At 46.4% G+C, this 14,884-nt stretch overlaps 1 protein-coding gene across 1 annotated transcript in view; it reads left to right on the top strand.

Annotated features, from left to right (window-relative positions):
• Nucleotides 1-8,043: 8,043 nt before the first annotated feature.
• The window catches only part of RTKN2 (rhotekin 2), an 82,433-nt gene continuing 75,592 nt past the window's right edge, over nucleotides 8,044-14,884 (top strand). Inside the window, exons 1-3 of the mRNA XM_040435930.1 lie at nucleotides 8,044-8,219; nucleotides 10,935-11,134; nucleotides 14,272-14,330. Of these exons, the coding sequence (XP_040291864.1) occupies nucleotides 8,109-8,219; nucleotides 10,935-11,134; nucleotides 14,272-14,330 (370 nt within the window). The 5' untranslated portion in view covers nucleotides 8,044-8,108. The remainder of the gene's footprint in view (nucleotides 8,220-10,934; nucleotides 11,135-14,271; nucleotides 14,331-14,884) is intronic.

Below are 14,884 nucleotides of genomic sequence, written 5' to 3'. Positions count from 1 at the left end.
GATTTCACCGGCCATTTTTTACAGATTTTGATTTCAAACCACTTCTCACGCATTCGGCCCCTAAAATGCCAGGGCAGTATAACTACCCCACAAGTGACCCCATTTTGAAAAGAAGACACCCCAAGGTATTTCGTGATGGGCATAGTGAGTTCATGGAATTTTTTATTTTTTGTCACAAGTTGGAATATGAGACTTTGTAAGGAAAAAAAAAAATCATCAATTTTCGCTAACTTGTGACAAAAAATATAAAATTCTAGGAACTCGCCATGCCCCTCACGGAATACTTTGGGGTGTCTTCTTTTCAAAAATGGGGTCACTTGTGGGGTAGTTATACTGCCCTGGCATTTTCCAGGGGCCCTAATGTGTGGTAAGTAGGTAAATGACCTGTGAAATCCTAAAGGTGCTCTTTGGAATGTGGGCCCCTTTGCCCACCTAGGCTGCAAAAAAGTGTCACACATGTGGTATCGCCGTATTCAGGAGAAGTTGGGCAATGTGTTTTGGGGTGTCTTTTTACATATACTCATGCTGGGTGAGAGAAATATCTCGGCAAAAGACAACTTTTCCCATTTTTTATACAAAGTTGGCATTTGACCAAGATATTTATCTCACCCAGCATGGGTATATGTAAAATGACACCCCAAAACACATTGCCCAACTTCTCCTGAGTATGGCGATACCACATGTGTGACACTTTTTTGCAGCCTTAAAAATGCAAGAAAAATTTATATCGGATCCATTTTTCCATCAGTTTGTGTCCGAATTGCCTGCCAGAATCCTCTGCCGCAAGTGTTTAAACTTTTTACAATTTATATAATCGAAGAACATTTTAGGGTTAGTTTACTCTCTCTGGCAATGAATCATTCTTTCCCCAGCTGCCTTTATTTGTCTTTTACATATTACATTTTTTTCAATGCTTTCTTACTACCTTCCTGTTTTAGTGATTTAAATTATTTTTATTTGTCATTCATTGCCCCCATTATATTTCTATTTATACACATTGTTTTTTTCTTTTCCCCAACCCTTTTATTCCTATAAGGTTTGTAACTCTCAGAATGAGAGTTTAGGTTGCTTTTAAAAATATCCCATTTTGTGGCTGTATTTATTTTAATTTTTGAGGACGATGTCCCAGTTAGTAAGGCTAATGGCCTGTCTTAGCTGGTCAAATTTTAGCCTTTTGGAAGTTTGGCATTTTGAAATCCGTTCCGCAAATTAATTTCATTGGCCCCACACTCAGTGTGCTGTCCGCATCCGTTGTTCCGTTCCGTTATGCTGATTCGCAAAAAAAATAGAGCTTGTCCTACTATTGACTACAAAATGCAGTCCGTGGTCCCGTTGTAGTCAATGGGTTTCGCAAAAATACGGATGACATGCAGAATGCATCAATATGTCATCCGCAATTGCGGAGCTGCAGACCAGAAGATGGACACAAGAGAGACAGTGCAAGACAAGAGCAGCTGGCTGTAGATAGGTATGATTCTTCCCATAGTGGAGAAAGGCTGCAGGCACCTTTGGAAAGTTACTTAAAGTGGTTATCCAATAGTACCAATACCCCCCCACCTCAATGCCCGGGCCGCTCCTATAGACGATACTTACCCGGTCCCCGGAACCTGTGTCCCTCCGGATCCCTGCATGGCCGCCGCTGTATCTTCCCGTCATGTGGATCAAAACATCAGCAACGGGGAGCAGCCAATAGCAGGCTGCGACGATGACCAGCCATCCTAGCAGCTCCGGCGATACTAGCAGATTTGGCAGATTTCCAACAAAAATACTGGGTTTTGGCTAGAAGAAAACCGTTGCATGCAGCATGAGATCTGGCAGGAACGAGATGTGAACAAGGCCTTATTCCCTACACCTTTATTACAGTCTCCCTGTTCTGTCAAGTAGGTAAGTATGAAACCAAACCACCCAACTTTTTGGATAGTCAAAGAAAGACGCAATCACTGGCTGAGGCGGGTCATTGCTGAAGCCAGTAACCGACTGAGCAGCATTCACAGCCATTTCAAGAGAGGAGCAGGCAGTGAGGTGCAGCGGGGACCTGACGCCATAAGAACTGCAGCGGCTGGGATCAATGAGATGAGTTCATTTATTTTGTTACAGACGATATTGCCCCTGGCAGTTTTTTTTTTTTTTGCACTTCAATATTAATTTAAATATTAGCATATAAATCCTCTGATTATAGATATTTTAAGGCACAAATTGCACCTGAAGTTGGGGTCTAATATACAAGTAGAAACCATATAGATAGTTTAGTAAGGAGCAATTTAGTAAATTTATTAAGACATTTATTTCCCAGGTCAAAAGGAGGGACATTTAAAGGGCAAAGAGGAACAGAGGGACCTGGGTCCAAAAGAGGGACACTTGGGAGGCATGTTAAAATTAGGGATCGACCGATATTGAGGATTTTGAACGTTATCGGTATCGGCATCTATTTTGCCGATATACCGATAACGTATGGGGAACACAGAACGCGCTGCTCTCAGCGCGTTTTGTGTTCCCTCCGCAGCACAGGGGAGAAGGAAGCAGTGTCTCCTCCCCCTGTGCTGCTGCCGCCAATGACAGAAGAGAAGACAAGAGGAGGGGAGGGGCTGTGGCCGCTGCGCCACCAATGAAGAGGAGTCTTTCATTAATTCATATACAGGAGGCGGGAGCTGGCTGCAGAATCACATAGCCGGCTCCCGACCTCTATGAACGGCAGCTGCGGTCCGCGGTAGTTAACTCCTCAGGTGCCGCGGATCGCAGCTACCGCGCATAGAGGTCGGGAGCCGGCTATGTGATTCTGCAGCCAGCTCCCGCCTCCTGTATATGAATGATTGAGAGACTTATCTTCATTGGTGGCGCAGTGCGCCCCCCCCCCCCAAGCCCCCCAGTATTAATCATTGGTGGCGCAGTGCGCCCCCACCCCAATCCCGGCCAATAGTAAAAACATTGGTGGCGCAGTGCGCCCCCCCCCCCCCACCCAGTATTACTCATTGGTGGCAGTGGCCACAGGATCCCCTCTCCCCTGCTCCTCCGATCGGAGCCCCAGCTGTGTAAGCCTGGGGCTCCGATCGGTTACCATGGCAGCCAGGACACTATTGAAGCCCTGGCTGCCATGGTAAGCTCCATGCTGCTGTGTGCACTATGCACAGAGCAGCAGGGACAGTGTGAGCTCCTATTCACCCTGATAGAGATCTATCAGGGGGAATAGGACAAGGGTTCTAGTCCCTAAGGGGGCTAAAAGTTAGTAAAAAAAAAACCACAAAAATATTAAGTATAAATGAAAAAGACTTATAAAAAAAAAATACACATTAACAATAAACAAAAAAATACACATTAACAATAAACATATTAATTTTCAGCAGATTTGTGTAGGAATTTTATTTTTTTTCTCAAAAATGAAAATTCCCAGAATATCGGTATAAATTATCGGCTATCGGCCTGAAAGTTCACAAATTATCGGTATTGGTATCGGCCCTAAAAAATCAATATCGGTCGATCCCTAGTTAAAATCTCCATAGCGGAGGCAGGCTACGGGCTCCTGTGAAAAGTTATTTATTCTTAGACTACTGCGCAGCCTAGTATCAGAGAACATGGAGCGCGCTGCTCTTAGCACGCGACATGTTCCCTCAGCAGCACAGGGGGGAAGGAAGGAAGCAGTCCCTCCCCCCTGTGCCACTGCCACCAATGAGAGGAGAGAGAGGAAGGGCTGTGGCCACTGCACCAATGAAGTTAACTCACTCATTAATTCAAATACAGGAGGCAGGTACTGGCTGCAGAATCATATAGCCGGAACCCGACCTCTATGAGAGGTAGCTGCGATCCGTGGCAATTAACCGCCGCGGATTGCAGCTACCTCTCATAGAGGTCGGGTGCCGGCTATATGATTCTGCAGCCAGTACCTGCCTCCTGTATTTGAATTAATGGGCGAGTTATCTTCATTGGTGGCGCAGTGCACCCCCCAACCTCAGTATTAAAAACTTTGGTGGCGCAGTGTGCCCTCCCCAGTATTAAAAACATTAGTGGCACAGTGCGCCCTCCCCCCAACCCCAGTCTTAAAAACATTAGTGGCAGTGGCCACAGGGTCCCCTTTCCCCTCCTCCTCAATGGTGGTGCAGTGGCAGCTTCTGATCGGAGCCCCAGCTGTGTAATCCTTGGGCTCCGATCGGTTACCATGGCAGCCAGGACGCTACTGAAGCCCTGGCTGCCATGGTAATCTCCCTGCTGCTGTGTGCACAAAGCACAGGGCAGCAGGGAGAGTGTAAAGTCCTGTTCACCCTAATAGTGCTCTATTAGGGTGAATAGGACAAGGGCTCTAGCCCCTAAGGGGGCTAATAGTAAATAAAAAGTAAAAAAAAAAAAAAACACCAACATATTAAATATAAATCACTTCCTTTCCCAATTTTACATATAACATATATAAACAATAAACCTATTACCGTATTTTTCGTCCTATAAGATGCACTGACCAATAAGACGCACCTAGGTTTTAGAGGAGGACAATAAGAAAAAAATATTTTTAATTACACCTCAGGTCAGACCACAAATCAGACCCCCAATGTTAATCAGACCTCAGCTGACAGACCCAATCAGACTCCCAATGTTAATAAGACCTCAATTCAGCCCCCAATCAGACCTCAGCTCAGACCCCAATCAGACCTTTAAGAGCCCCATGCCTTTCATCACCCCCACATCAGCCCTTATGCCTCTCATCAGACCCCATATCAGCCCCATGCCTCTCATCAGACCCCATATCAGCCCTTATGCTTCTCATCAGAGCCCATATCAGCCCTTATGCCTCTCAGCCCCCATTATCAGCCCTTATGCCTCTCATCACCATTATGCCTCTCAGCCCCCATTATCAGCCATTATGCCTCTCAGCCCCCATTATGCCTCTAATCAGCAATTATGCCCCCAGCAGCCTCAGGTTTTGTAAAATAAAAAAAACACTTACCTCCCCTGGACGCCGCCGCTCCTCACCTACATCGCGATCCTCTTCCTCCTGCTGTCGGCTGTGCTGTGATCTGACGCACACAGCGTGAGGTCACAGAGCGCCCTCACGCTGTGCGCAGCCTTTACAGCTGACACCTGAGGACCAGGAAGCGGTGAGTACAGAGCCTTCACCGCTTCCCGGTCCTCCGATACAAATGAGCGCTTCCATAATGGAAGCGCTCGTTAGTATTCGCCCCATAAGACACAGGGCCATTTCCCCCCCCATGCATCTTAGGCTTTATTCACACGGTCAGTGTTCGGTCAGTGATTTCCATCAGTGATTTTGAGCCAAAACCAGGTGCGGCAGATCTTCCCATTACACCTGATCTCTGTGGAGGCTCCACTTCTGGTTTTGGCTCACAACCACTGATGGTAATCACTGACTAAACACTGACGTGTGAATAAGGCCTTATGGGGAGAAAATGCGGTACATATCGCCATGTCCGAAAAGGCCAAACTATTAAAATATAAAAAAATATCTCCTATGCGGTGAACGTCATAAAAGGAAAAAAAACGCGCGATTTGCAATTTTTTAGTCGCCTTGTCCCTCCAAAAAATAGGATAGGACTGTTCTATTATGGGCCGGACGTTCCATAAAATGCGGAATGCACGGGGCTTTCTTGGTGTTTTTTCTTTTTGTGTGGTATCGAATATCGCAATACTTTTTTATGGTATCAAAACCGAATCAAAAATTTGGTATCGAGACAACCCTATCCTAGACAACCCTTTCATGGCAAGCACTGAACATAGAATACAGCAGATACACCTGTTACAGGTTTCTTTTATTCCCATTTAGACTTGCACACGATTCTCTGCATTTCCAGTACATATAGAGCTTTCCTGAGGACACATTCATAGATTTCTTAACATTATTGAGTGTATAACTGTGTTTCCAGGTATTAAATGCACAGCGCATTGCACATTTATTACTTACAGAAAATTTCAGGAACTTCAGAAATTGTATTCCAGTAAATGTGGTTTAAGTTCTAAATATTTGGCCATTTATAAAGGAGTCAGAGCTGGGGTCAGTGTGATAAAATACAGGAGTCCGAACTTTACCAACTCCCCAGCCCTGCTATACAGAACCCTATGGCCTCTTTCACACGGGCGAGTTTTCCGCGCGGGTGCAATGTGTGACGTGAACGCATTGCACCCACACTGAATCCAGACCCATTCACTTCTATATAATAATATAAAATAAATATATAAGCAAGTGCGGATGCGGTGCGATTTTCACGCATGGTTGCTAGAAGATGATTGGAATGGGGACCCGATCATTATTATTTTCCCTTATAACATGGTTATAAGGGAAAATAATAGCATTCTTAATACAGTAAATGGTGATAGATCATGTGATGGACCATGTGATGAGCGCAGTGACGCCACCAAAGATCCTTTTCTCCTAGGTCATCAAAGAAAAAGAAAGAAGACGAGCCGGGCTGTGCGAACAAGTAGATAAGGTGAGTTTATTTTTATTTTTTTAACCCCTCCATCCCTAATTTACTTAGCATTCTGTATTAAGGCCTCTTTCACACTTGCGTTGTCCGGATCCGTCGTGTACTCCATTTGCCGGAGGTGCCCGCCGGATCCGTAACAACGCAAGTGAACTGAAAGCATTTGAAGACGGATCTGTCTTCAAAATGCGTTCAGTGTTACTATGGCAGCCAGGACGCTATTAAAGTCCTGGTTGCCGTAGTAGTAGTGGGGAGCAGTATACTTACAGTCCGTGCGGCTCCCGGGGCGCTCCAGAATGACGTCAGAGCGCCCCATGTGCATGGATCACGTCATTCATGAGCGTGGGGCGCCCTGACGTCACTCTGAAGCGCCCCGGGAGCCGCACGGACGGTAAGTATACTGCTCCCCCGCTCCCCACTACACTTTACCATGGCAAACAGGACTTTAGCGTCCCGGCAGCCATGGTAACCATTCAGAAAAAGCTAAACGTCGGATCCGGTAATGCGCCGAAACGACGTTTAGCTTAAGGCCGGATCCGGATCAATGCCTTTCAATGGGCATTAATTCCGGATCCGGCATTGCGGCAAGTGTTCAGGATTTTTGGCCGGAGCAAAAAGCGCAGCATGCTGCGGTATTTTCTCCGGCCAAAAAACGTTCCGTTATGGAACTTAAGACATCCTGATGCATCCTGAACGGATTTCTCTCCATTCAGAATGCATTAGGATAAAACTGATCAGGATTCTTCCGGCATAGAGCCCCGACGACGGAACTCTATGCCAGAAGAAAAGAACGCAGGTGTGAAAGAGCCCTAAGAATGCTAATATTTTCCCTTACAACCATGTTATAAGGGAAAATAATAAAATTTACACAACACCAATCCCAAACCTGAACTTCTGTGACAAATCCAAGTCCCCGCCTAGTTGAACCGAATCGCCTCATTAGCATATGAGTTGCCAAAACAAACGGGGACCACAGCGGACGAAAAGGGGGGGGGGGGGGGGGGGGGGGGATGGTCGGGGTCCTTTGAAAAAACCCCAAAAAACGGAAAGACATCACTGGGGGCCGCACTGTAAGGTAATATAACTATTTCAATACATGTATCCTGGTGAAAGGTCTACATGCCGACATGTGTCACACAATGTATTTCCATGGTGTCCCACTGCAATACAAGAGTCACAAGGAATCCATCTGACCAAGTCAGGTATTTCTTCTGCCACTGTTGAGTCACAGCTGCAGCATTTCACATTGTGACACCACTGAAATAAATGATAACAAATGCCCCCCCCCTCTTCTACAAAGAGCAGATGTGAAAACCCACCAGATGGAACAAGACACCTGCTCCAAGCTCCTGCTAGCTCAGAATCAAATCCAAAGGACGATACCATATAGACACAGGCGGGAGGGGAGCCCTGTTAGCCAGATCCTATAAAATATAATCAGTTATTCTCACTGGACAGTTATCATTACACTACTGCATGCTTTATGGTAAAATCTTATCTCCGAGGGAACCCCTCACTATTTTGTACGGCGTCTAGGGGCGCTGACGAATGGTACGGGCCAGCCTATAGGAGGCGGCTCCTATTTGGATCAGCAGCAGTGTCCGGGGAGCAGTGGAGCGCACGGGCCGTGACGTCACTCGGTCGGCTCCTGGGGAAGGACTGCGCAACGGCAGCGCCAAATTCAAAATGCTTCGCCGTGGAGATCGGTACCGGGCCACCGTGTCCAAGTGCTCGGCGCTGGGCATGGAGATCAAGAGGAAGAAGATCCGGGAGAGCGTCGTCTTCCCCTCCCAGGAAGTGAGTTGTGATTGGAATCTGCCTTATCTATTGCAGACGGGCTCGTCCATTGTAAGGCTGGTGCAGGGAGTGCCCCCCGGCTGATGGTGTTGTGTGCAGGCTGGTGCTGGAGCTAGACCCCAGGATCTCGGTCCAGTGCAAGCAATGGAAATCAGTTCACTTTCATTTACTGCAGTTTGGAACCCTTAAATTGCTCCATTGTAAAAGTGATAGCTCGAGCTTTAAAGGGCTTCTGTCACCTGAAAAATGGGTATTAGGCTGGCTGATGTCAGCTGAACATAACTAGATTCGTGCCAGTTCAGGATCTGGCGCAGTGAGGAAGCCAGCCCCCACCGAGCGAGATTTACACTGCAGACACGGCCGGCGGGAGGAGAGCAGCGCTGCCTGGCCCTGTCAATCAAGAGAAGAAGGGTGGGCAAACGGAGCCTCTAGGACAGTGGTCCCCAACCTTTTTTGCACCAAGGACCAGTTTCATGCAAGACAACTTTCTTAGGGGGTGGGGCTTGGGGTAGGCGGGGCTTAGGGGGTGCTAGTCAGCGCTGACTGATTCACGCGCATAACAAAACACAAGGTGCATATTAAAATATGTAACCCTATATAAACTGACTAGGGTCTCTGCTGCACCGTACCTAGGTTTTAGAGTAGAACAATAAGAAAAAATATTTTTCATTTTACCTCAGGTCAGACCAGCAACCAGACCCCCAATGCTTCAGATCAACCCCCCCCAACCTTTAGCCACCTATCAGCCCCTTATGTGAGCCGTCAGCCCCCAGGGCAAAAAAAAACCCAAAAACTTACCTCTCCTGCTCCTGGTCACCATCGCGATCCTCTTCATCCTGCAGTCGGCTGTGTATCGCGGCGCACAGTGTGAGGTCACGGAGCAGCCCTGCACAGCCGATAGCCGAGCCGAGGACCAGGAAGCGGTGAGTACAGATCCTTCACCGCTTCCTGGTCCTCCTGTACTAATGAAGCGCTTCATTAGTACCGCGTTAAAGACTGCCCTGATCGCCACAGCCCGGCAAACAATCTTCCAGGGCCCGGTCCTTGGCCATGGCCTGGCGGTTGGGGACCGCTGCTCTAGGAGCAGGTGCAACGCCCCCCTCCCCCCGCTCACTGAGGCTAGTTAGCATATTATAAAAGTTTGTTTTTCTCAAAAAAGGCTTCAGGCAGTGAGATGGCACTAATGTAGTTATGTTCAGCTGACATTGGCACATCGCTAATGTCAGCCAGCTTAATACCCATTTTTCAGGTGACAGAAACCCTTTAAATGTCACATTTATGGGGGTCTGGTCCAGGACATCCCCATAGATGCTGCATAGAATACCTTATAACAGGCGATGGCCATGTGTGGCGGAAAATCTGCTGCATTTTCAGTCCCAACAAAGTAGATGAGATTTTAGCAGAAAAGTTTTGCCGCTAAATGTTACTTTACGCTGTGAATTCCAAGACAGTGGGTCTGTCCTGTGTGGATGTACTCTTAAAGGGGTTCTCTGGTAAGGCCTCATGCATACGACCGTTGTGTGCATCCGTGTCCGTTGTACTGTTTTCCGTGATTTTCTGCGGACCTACTCGCAAAATGCACCGTTGTTCATCCGCGTCCGTGATCCGTGTTTCCTGTCCATCAAAAAAATATGACCTGTCCTATTTTTTTTGGACGGACAACTGTTCACGGACCCATTCAAGTCAATGGGTCCGTGAAAAAACACGGATGCACACAAGATTGGCATCCGCGTCTGTGATCTGTGGCTGTAGGCTACTTTCACACAGACAGATCGCAGATCCGTCTGCATAAAAGCTTTTTCAGATATGAGTTTTCACTTTGTGAAAACTCATATCCGACAGTATATTCTAACACAGAGGCGTTCCCATAGTGATGGGGACGCTTCAAGTTAGAATATACTAAGAACTGTGTACATGACTGCCCCCTGCTGCCTGGCAGCACCCGATCTCCTCTTACAGGGGGCTGTGATCCGCACAATTAACCCCTCAGGTGCCGCACCTGAGGGGTTAATTGTGCGTATCATAGCCCCCTGTAAGAGATCAGGTGCTGCCAGGCCGGAGGGGGCAGACCCCCCTCCCTCTCCCGGTTTTAAATTCATTGGTGGCCAGTGCGGCCCCCCTCCCTCCCCTGTATTTAATTCATTGGTGGCCATTTCTGTGGCTCCCAGCAAAATTATATCTGGGGGCACTAAGCCCCTCCCCCTCACACCAAGCCCCTCCCCATCAAGATCTGCCCCATTGCTCTTCCCCACCCCTTGGGCCCCTGTGGAGCTGGGGGGGGGGGGGGGGGGGTGACGGAGGCTGAAAGAAAGTGAGGGCTGCAGAGGAGGAATATGGAGTAGAACCATGAGCCCTGGACTGTATAGAAAATTTGGGGCCCACTCCAGCCGAGAATTTTAAATAGATTTCCATTTCAAAGTTGATCAGCTGCAAGTAGAAATCTGAAGAAGGCAGATGACGATACTACATGAGTAAGTCCCTTTTTTTTATTTATTTTTTTATTATTATTATTATTATTATTATTATTATTACATTTATTCATTGATTAATTTATTGTTTTTAAATTTGGCAGTTAAAAATTGTTTGGCTCCTGAATTTTTTTCGGTCACAATGCACCAGGACTGCAGGTCTCTACACTGCTTTGTGAAACTGTTTGCTTTTAAAATTCTCAATTTTCCTCCTTTAGAATTTTTATTTTATTTTTTTCAATTTTAGGAGGGCTGTATCCAGGAGAAGCTTGGCTTTGAATGTCGTATGCGAGAGGGCATATGCAAGCTGCTGTCAGTCAGCACCCAGAAGGATCAGATACTAAATGCTGTGAAAAATCTCATGACCTGCAATGCCCGGATCCAGGTTTATACCGCGCAGCTTCATTCCCCACTGGAGGCAAGGAACGCCATGTCCTCAGGCAGAAGGTATGTCGGTGGAAAAGATAAGGCCTCGTTCACACTTCAGTGTTTGGTCAGTGATTTCCATCAGTGATTTGTTAGCCAAAACCAGGTGCTGCTCTAAACACAGAACAGGAGCAAATCTTTCCCTTCTACCTTATGTCTGTGGAGGCTCCACTTCTGGTTTTGGCTCACAAATCACTGATGGAAATCACTGACCAAACACTGAAGTGTGAACAAGGCCTAACTGTCTCGTGGCAGCTGCTTCCAGACACCATCCAGTTATTTAGGGAGGACTTTCCCATATCCTCAGGATAGGCCATCAATTTTTGATTGGCGGGGTGCTGGGAGTCGGACCACCACCCATCAGCTGTTTGTAGAGGCTGCAGCCTCTAATACATGACTATGTCTTTCTAAGTAAACTAGAACCAGCCCTGTCCTCACATGGATCCAGAGATCTCCACATTTACTGCTCCAATTGCTCTGCTAGATTTATTTAGAACACACCCCCTTTAGCTCAGGGAGGCGTGTCTTTTATGCTGCAGCTCTCTCCCTATCACAGATCAGGAGGCAGTGGACTGCTGGAACTGAGCATGTGTGTCCACCCCAGTGAACTGGGCAGAGAAATAAGAAAAAAAGAACAAACAGCAGGTGGCGCTATACAGAAACATTTTACGGAGTAACTCAGTGGTTATACAAAATTTTTCATTAAATACAATTACAAAAATATTTTGATTCAGATACTGTTTGAAAACTGCAAAATATTTTTCATGGGACAAACCTTTTAACATTCAGTGATATTTATTTCCTACTGTGGTAACAAATTTTCGAAGAAACCATGGAAACAATAACCAAGAATATGACCCTGTTACTCCTCATAATGACAATGATTGGTAGAAATGACGGGATGTAACATAAAAAAAAAAAATCATTCTTTTAGGGCTCAAATAAAGGCTTATTGAAAGTAAAGCAGCGTATTGATCTCCTAGGGTGAGAAGTACTATATACGATAAGGTGGCCAATATTGAAAAGAGACGGCAAACTACATAAAAATATACAATGTATTCTTGTTTCATATGATTTCATAACTTACTTTTTCAGTTCTCATTCTAGCCAACGGAGAACACTTGGTTGCTTGGAACTTTTTTTTTTACTTTGCTGTATAGACAGGGACAGAGTCAGCAGAGCAGTATCTTATTGTTAGTGGGCGGTAGTATAATAAGATGGCAGCACTGTAGCACTGCTGGAGGTTGAGATACTATTGTAAAACTATACACACAGGTATTGTTGGCCACAGTTTTTTGACTTGACTGGCCGACAATGTAATGAGTAGGGGGGCACCCACCTATCACCTGACAGAGAGAAGGATCGGGCATGTTGCATTTCAGGACTTGATCTTTTTGTTCTACCGGGAGATGAGCAGTCACTAGAGATGTCTGAAAGCATCTTTCTGCTCATTGAGAACCATGCATGCTGGGCAGAACTGAACATGTTATGTGTATGGGGAAGCTGGGAGAGAGAGAGCTGTCGGCAAATTCAGCATTTGTGTTCCAGCATTCGAGATGCTTGGTTTTGTATGTTTAAAAACAAACACTGTAAAGGCCCACAGAAAGAAGGACCCCCAACTCCTGTCGAGTGAGGCTACTGTCACACTGGCGTTTTGGCTTTCCGTTTGTGAGATCCGTTCAGGGCTCTAACAAGCGGTCCAAAAGGATGAGAAGGATCCGCTCAGAATGCATCAGTTGCCTTTGATCAGTCTCCATTCCGCTCTGGAGGCGGACACCAAAAGGCTGCTTGCATAAATAAATAAATAAATAAATAAATACACCCATGGCATCAGTTGTGACCACCCTACAAGATAATACCATAATGTCGAAACTGATGAAAGGTCCTCTTTAATCTCAAACATGGTTTCATAGCACCATCTTCTGGTCATTTCATGTAACTACACTTCATGTCTGAAAGCATCTAATCTGTATTTGGGTTTATGATGGCAGAAATGTGCCTCTACAGTGGGTTTACAGCAGACAGATCCAATATTATATTTTTACATTTTAATAGCAACCCAATTTTAGCAATATTGGAACCCTTTCACTGTGTTCACTTTATGATTTGTTTGTCTAACCACTTTCTCATATATACATATACATACTCTGACAATGGGGGCATGTTGCTAGGATATGCCCCCATTGTCTCATAGGTGCGGGTCAGCCGACAACAAAGCCGACAAAGTGGTGGCCGGCAGTGCCGGGTCCGGCCACCACCAAGTGTTCCTGTTGGCCCACTGAAAATAGCAGAGCGGTGCACTCGGCTATTTTCGAAATCCCCATAGAATTTAATGGGAGTGCACCGTGCTTACGTGGCCTCCGCTTGCTTTCACTTCTATGGGGCTGACGGAAATAGCCAGGCCAGTGCTTGGCTATTTTTGATGGCCCCATATAGTTGAATATACGGTGGCCGCGCATACGCAGTGCACCCTCCTTCACTTTGCTGCCTGCATTTATAAGATGGGTGCAGGTCCCACCTCTGGGACCCGCACCTATCGGACAATGGGGGCATATCCTAGCGATATTGTCTGAAAGGGGAAAACCCTTTTAAAGAGGACCTTTCACTAGATTAAAAAAATCTAAACTAACTATACAGACATGTAGAGCGGTGCCCAGGGATCCCCCTGCACTTACTATTATCCCTGAGCGCCGCTCCGTTCGCCCGGTATAGGCTCCGGTATCTTCATATGTTCGGCTCCACCCAGGGGAACCTGCCGGCGTCTCCTTCTCCCAGGCTGTAGCGCTGGCCAATCGCAGCGCTCAGCTCATAGCCTGAGTTTTTTTTTTTTTCTCTCCCAGGCTATGAGCTGAGCGCTGCGATTGGCCAGCGCTACAGCCTGGGAGAAGGAGACGCCGGCAGGTTCCCCTGGGTGGAGCCTAACTATGAAGATACCGGAGGCTATAACGGGAGAACGGAGCGGCGCCCAGGTATAACAGTAAGTGCAGGGGGATCTCTGGGCGCCGCTCTACATGTCTGTACGCTTACTTTAGATTTTTTAATCTAGTGAAAGGTCCTCTTTAAGAACTGGCATATAGCATGGCTGATGACTCTTTAGTATATTAATTGTTCCTATTAATTATTGGTTATGGTGTCTCGACTGTTTCTTTACTTCACAGGTTGTCAGATGCTGGACTGAAGGAACGCTTGGCCTGTCCTGGAAAGCTCTCTATAACAGGTACCCGTATTTTAGAGCATTTTCTTCACAAAACTGGAATAACAGGAATAATGGTGTTATCTGTAAATCGCCCCCCCCCCCCCCCCCATCACATTTTGCACTTTATACTAAAAACCTAAAGCTGCCCATATTCTACAGGCCTTGGTTTGTTCACAAAAGTTCTAATACATGTTTATTAGATTGAGATGTAGATGCGATGTCTTCGTTGTGCTTTGCTCTCATATGGATAGCTGTTTCACTGCTTTAACTGGAAGCGAACAAGAAAAATGAAAAAAAAAATTCCCAACCAATCGCCATTAGTTTTGCAACATACGCATAAAGCGGTTCTTTTAGGATTTAATCTTCTTCTCTAACCACAGGATTGGTAGGGATCGGACTGCTGGGAACCCCACCTTCTATAACTGGGACAGTGGTCATGCATCCATGCTGCAGCTCCATTCATGTGCCATCAGCGCAAAAATATAAAAATGCGTATAGCGCACGGATGAGAAATACGATCAAGAACCCTTACATGGCATCTATTCACTCAACGGGCAGCTATGTAGTGCAGCGAG

The sequence above is a fragment of the Bufo bufo genome, chromosome 6 (genome assembly GCF_905171765.1).
Source record: "Bufo bufo chromosome 6, aBufBuf1.1, whole genome shotgun sequence".
Taxonomy (NCBI): domain Eukaryota; kingdom Metazoa; phylum Chordata; class Amphibia; order Anura; family Bufonidae; genus Bufo; species Bufo bufo.
This window is presented reverse-complemented; position numbering and strand designations above follow the sequence as displayed.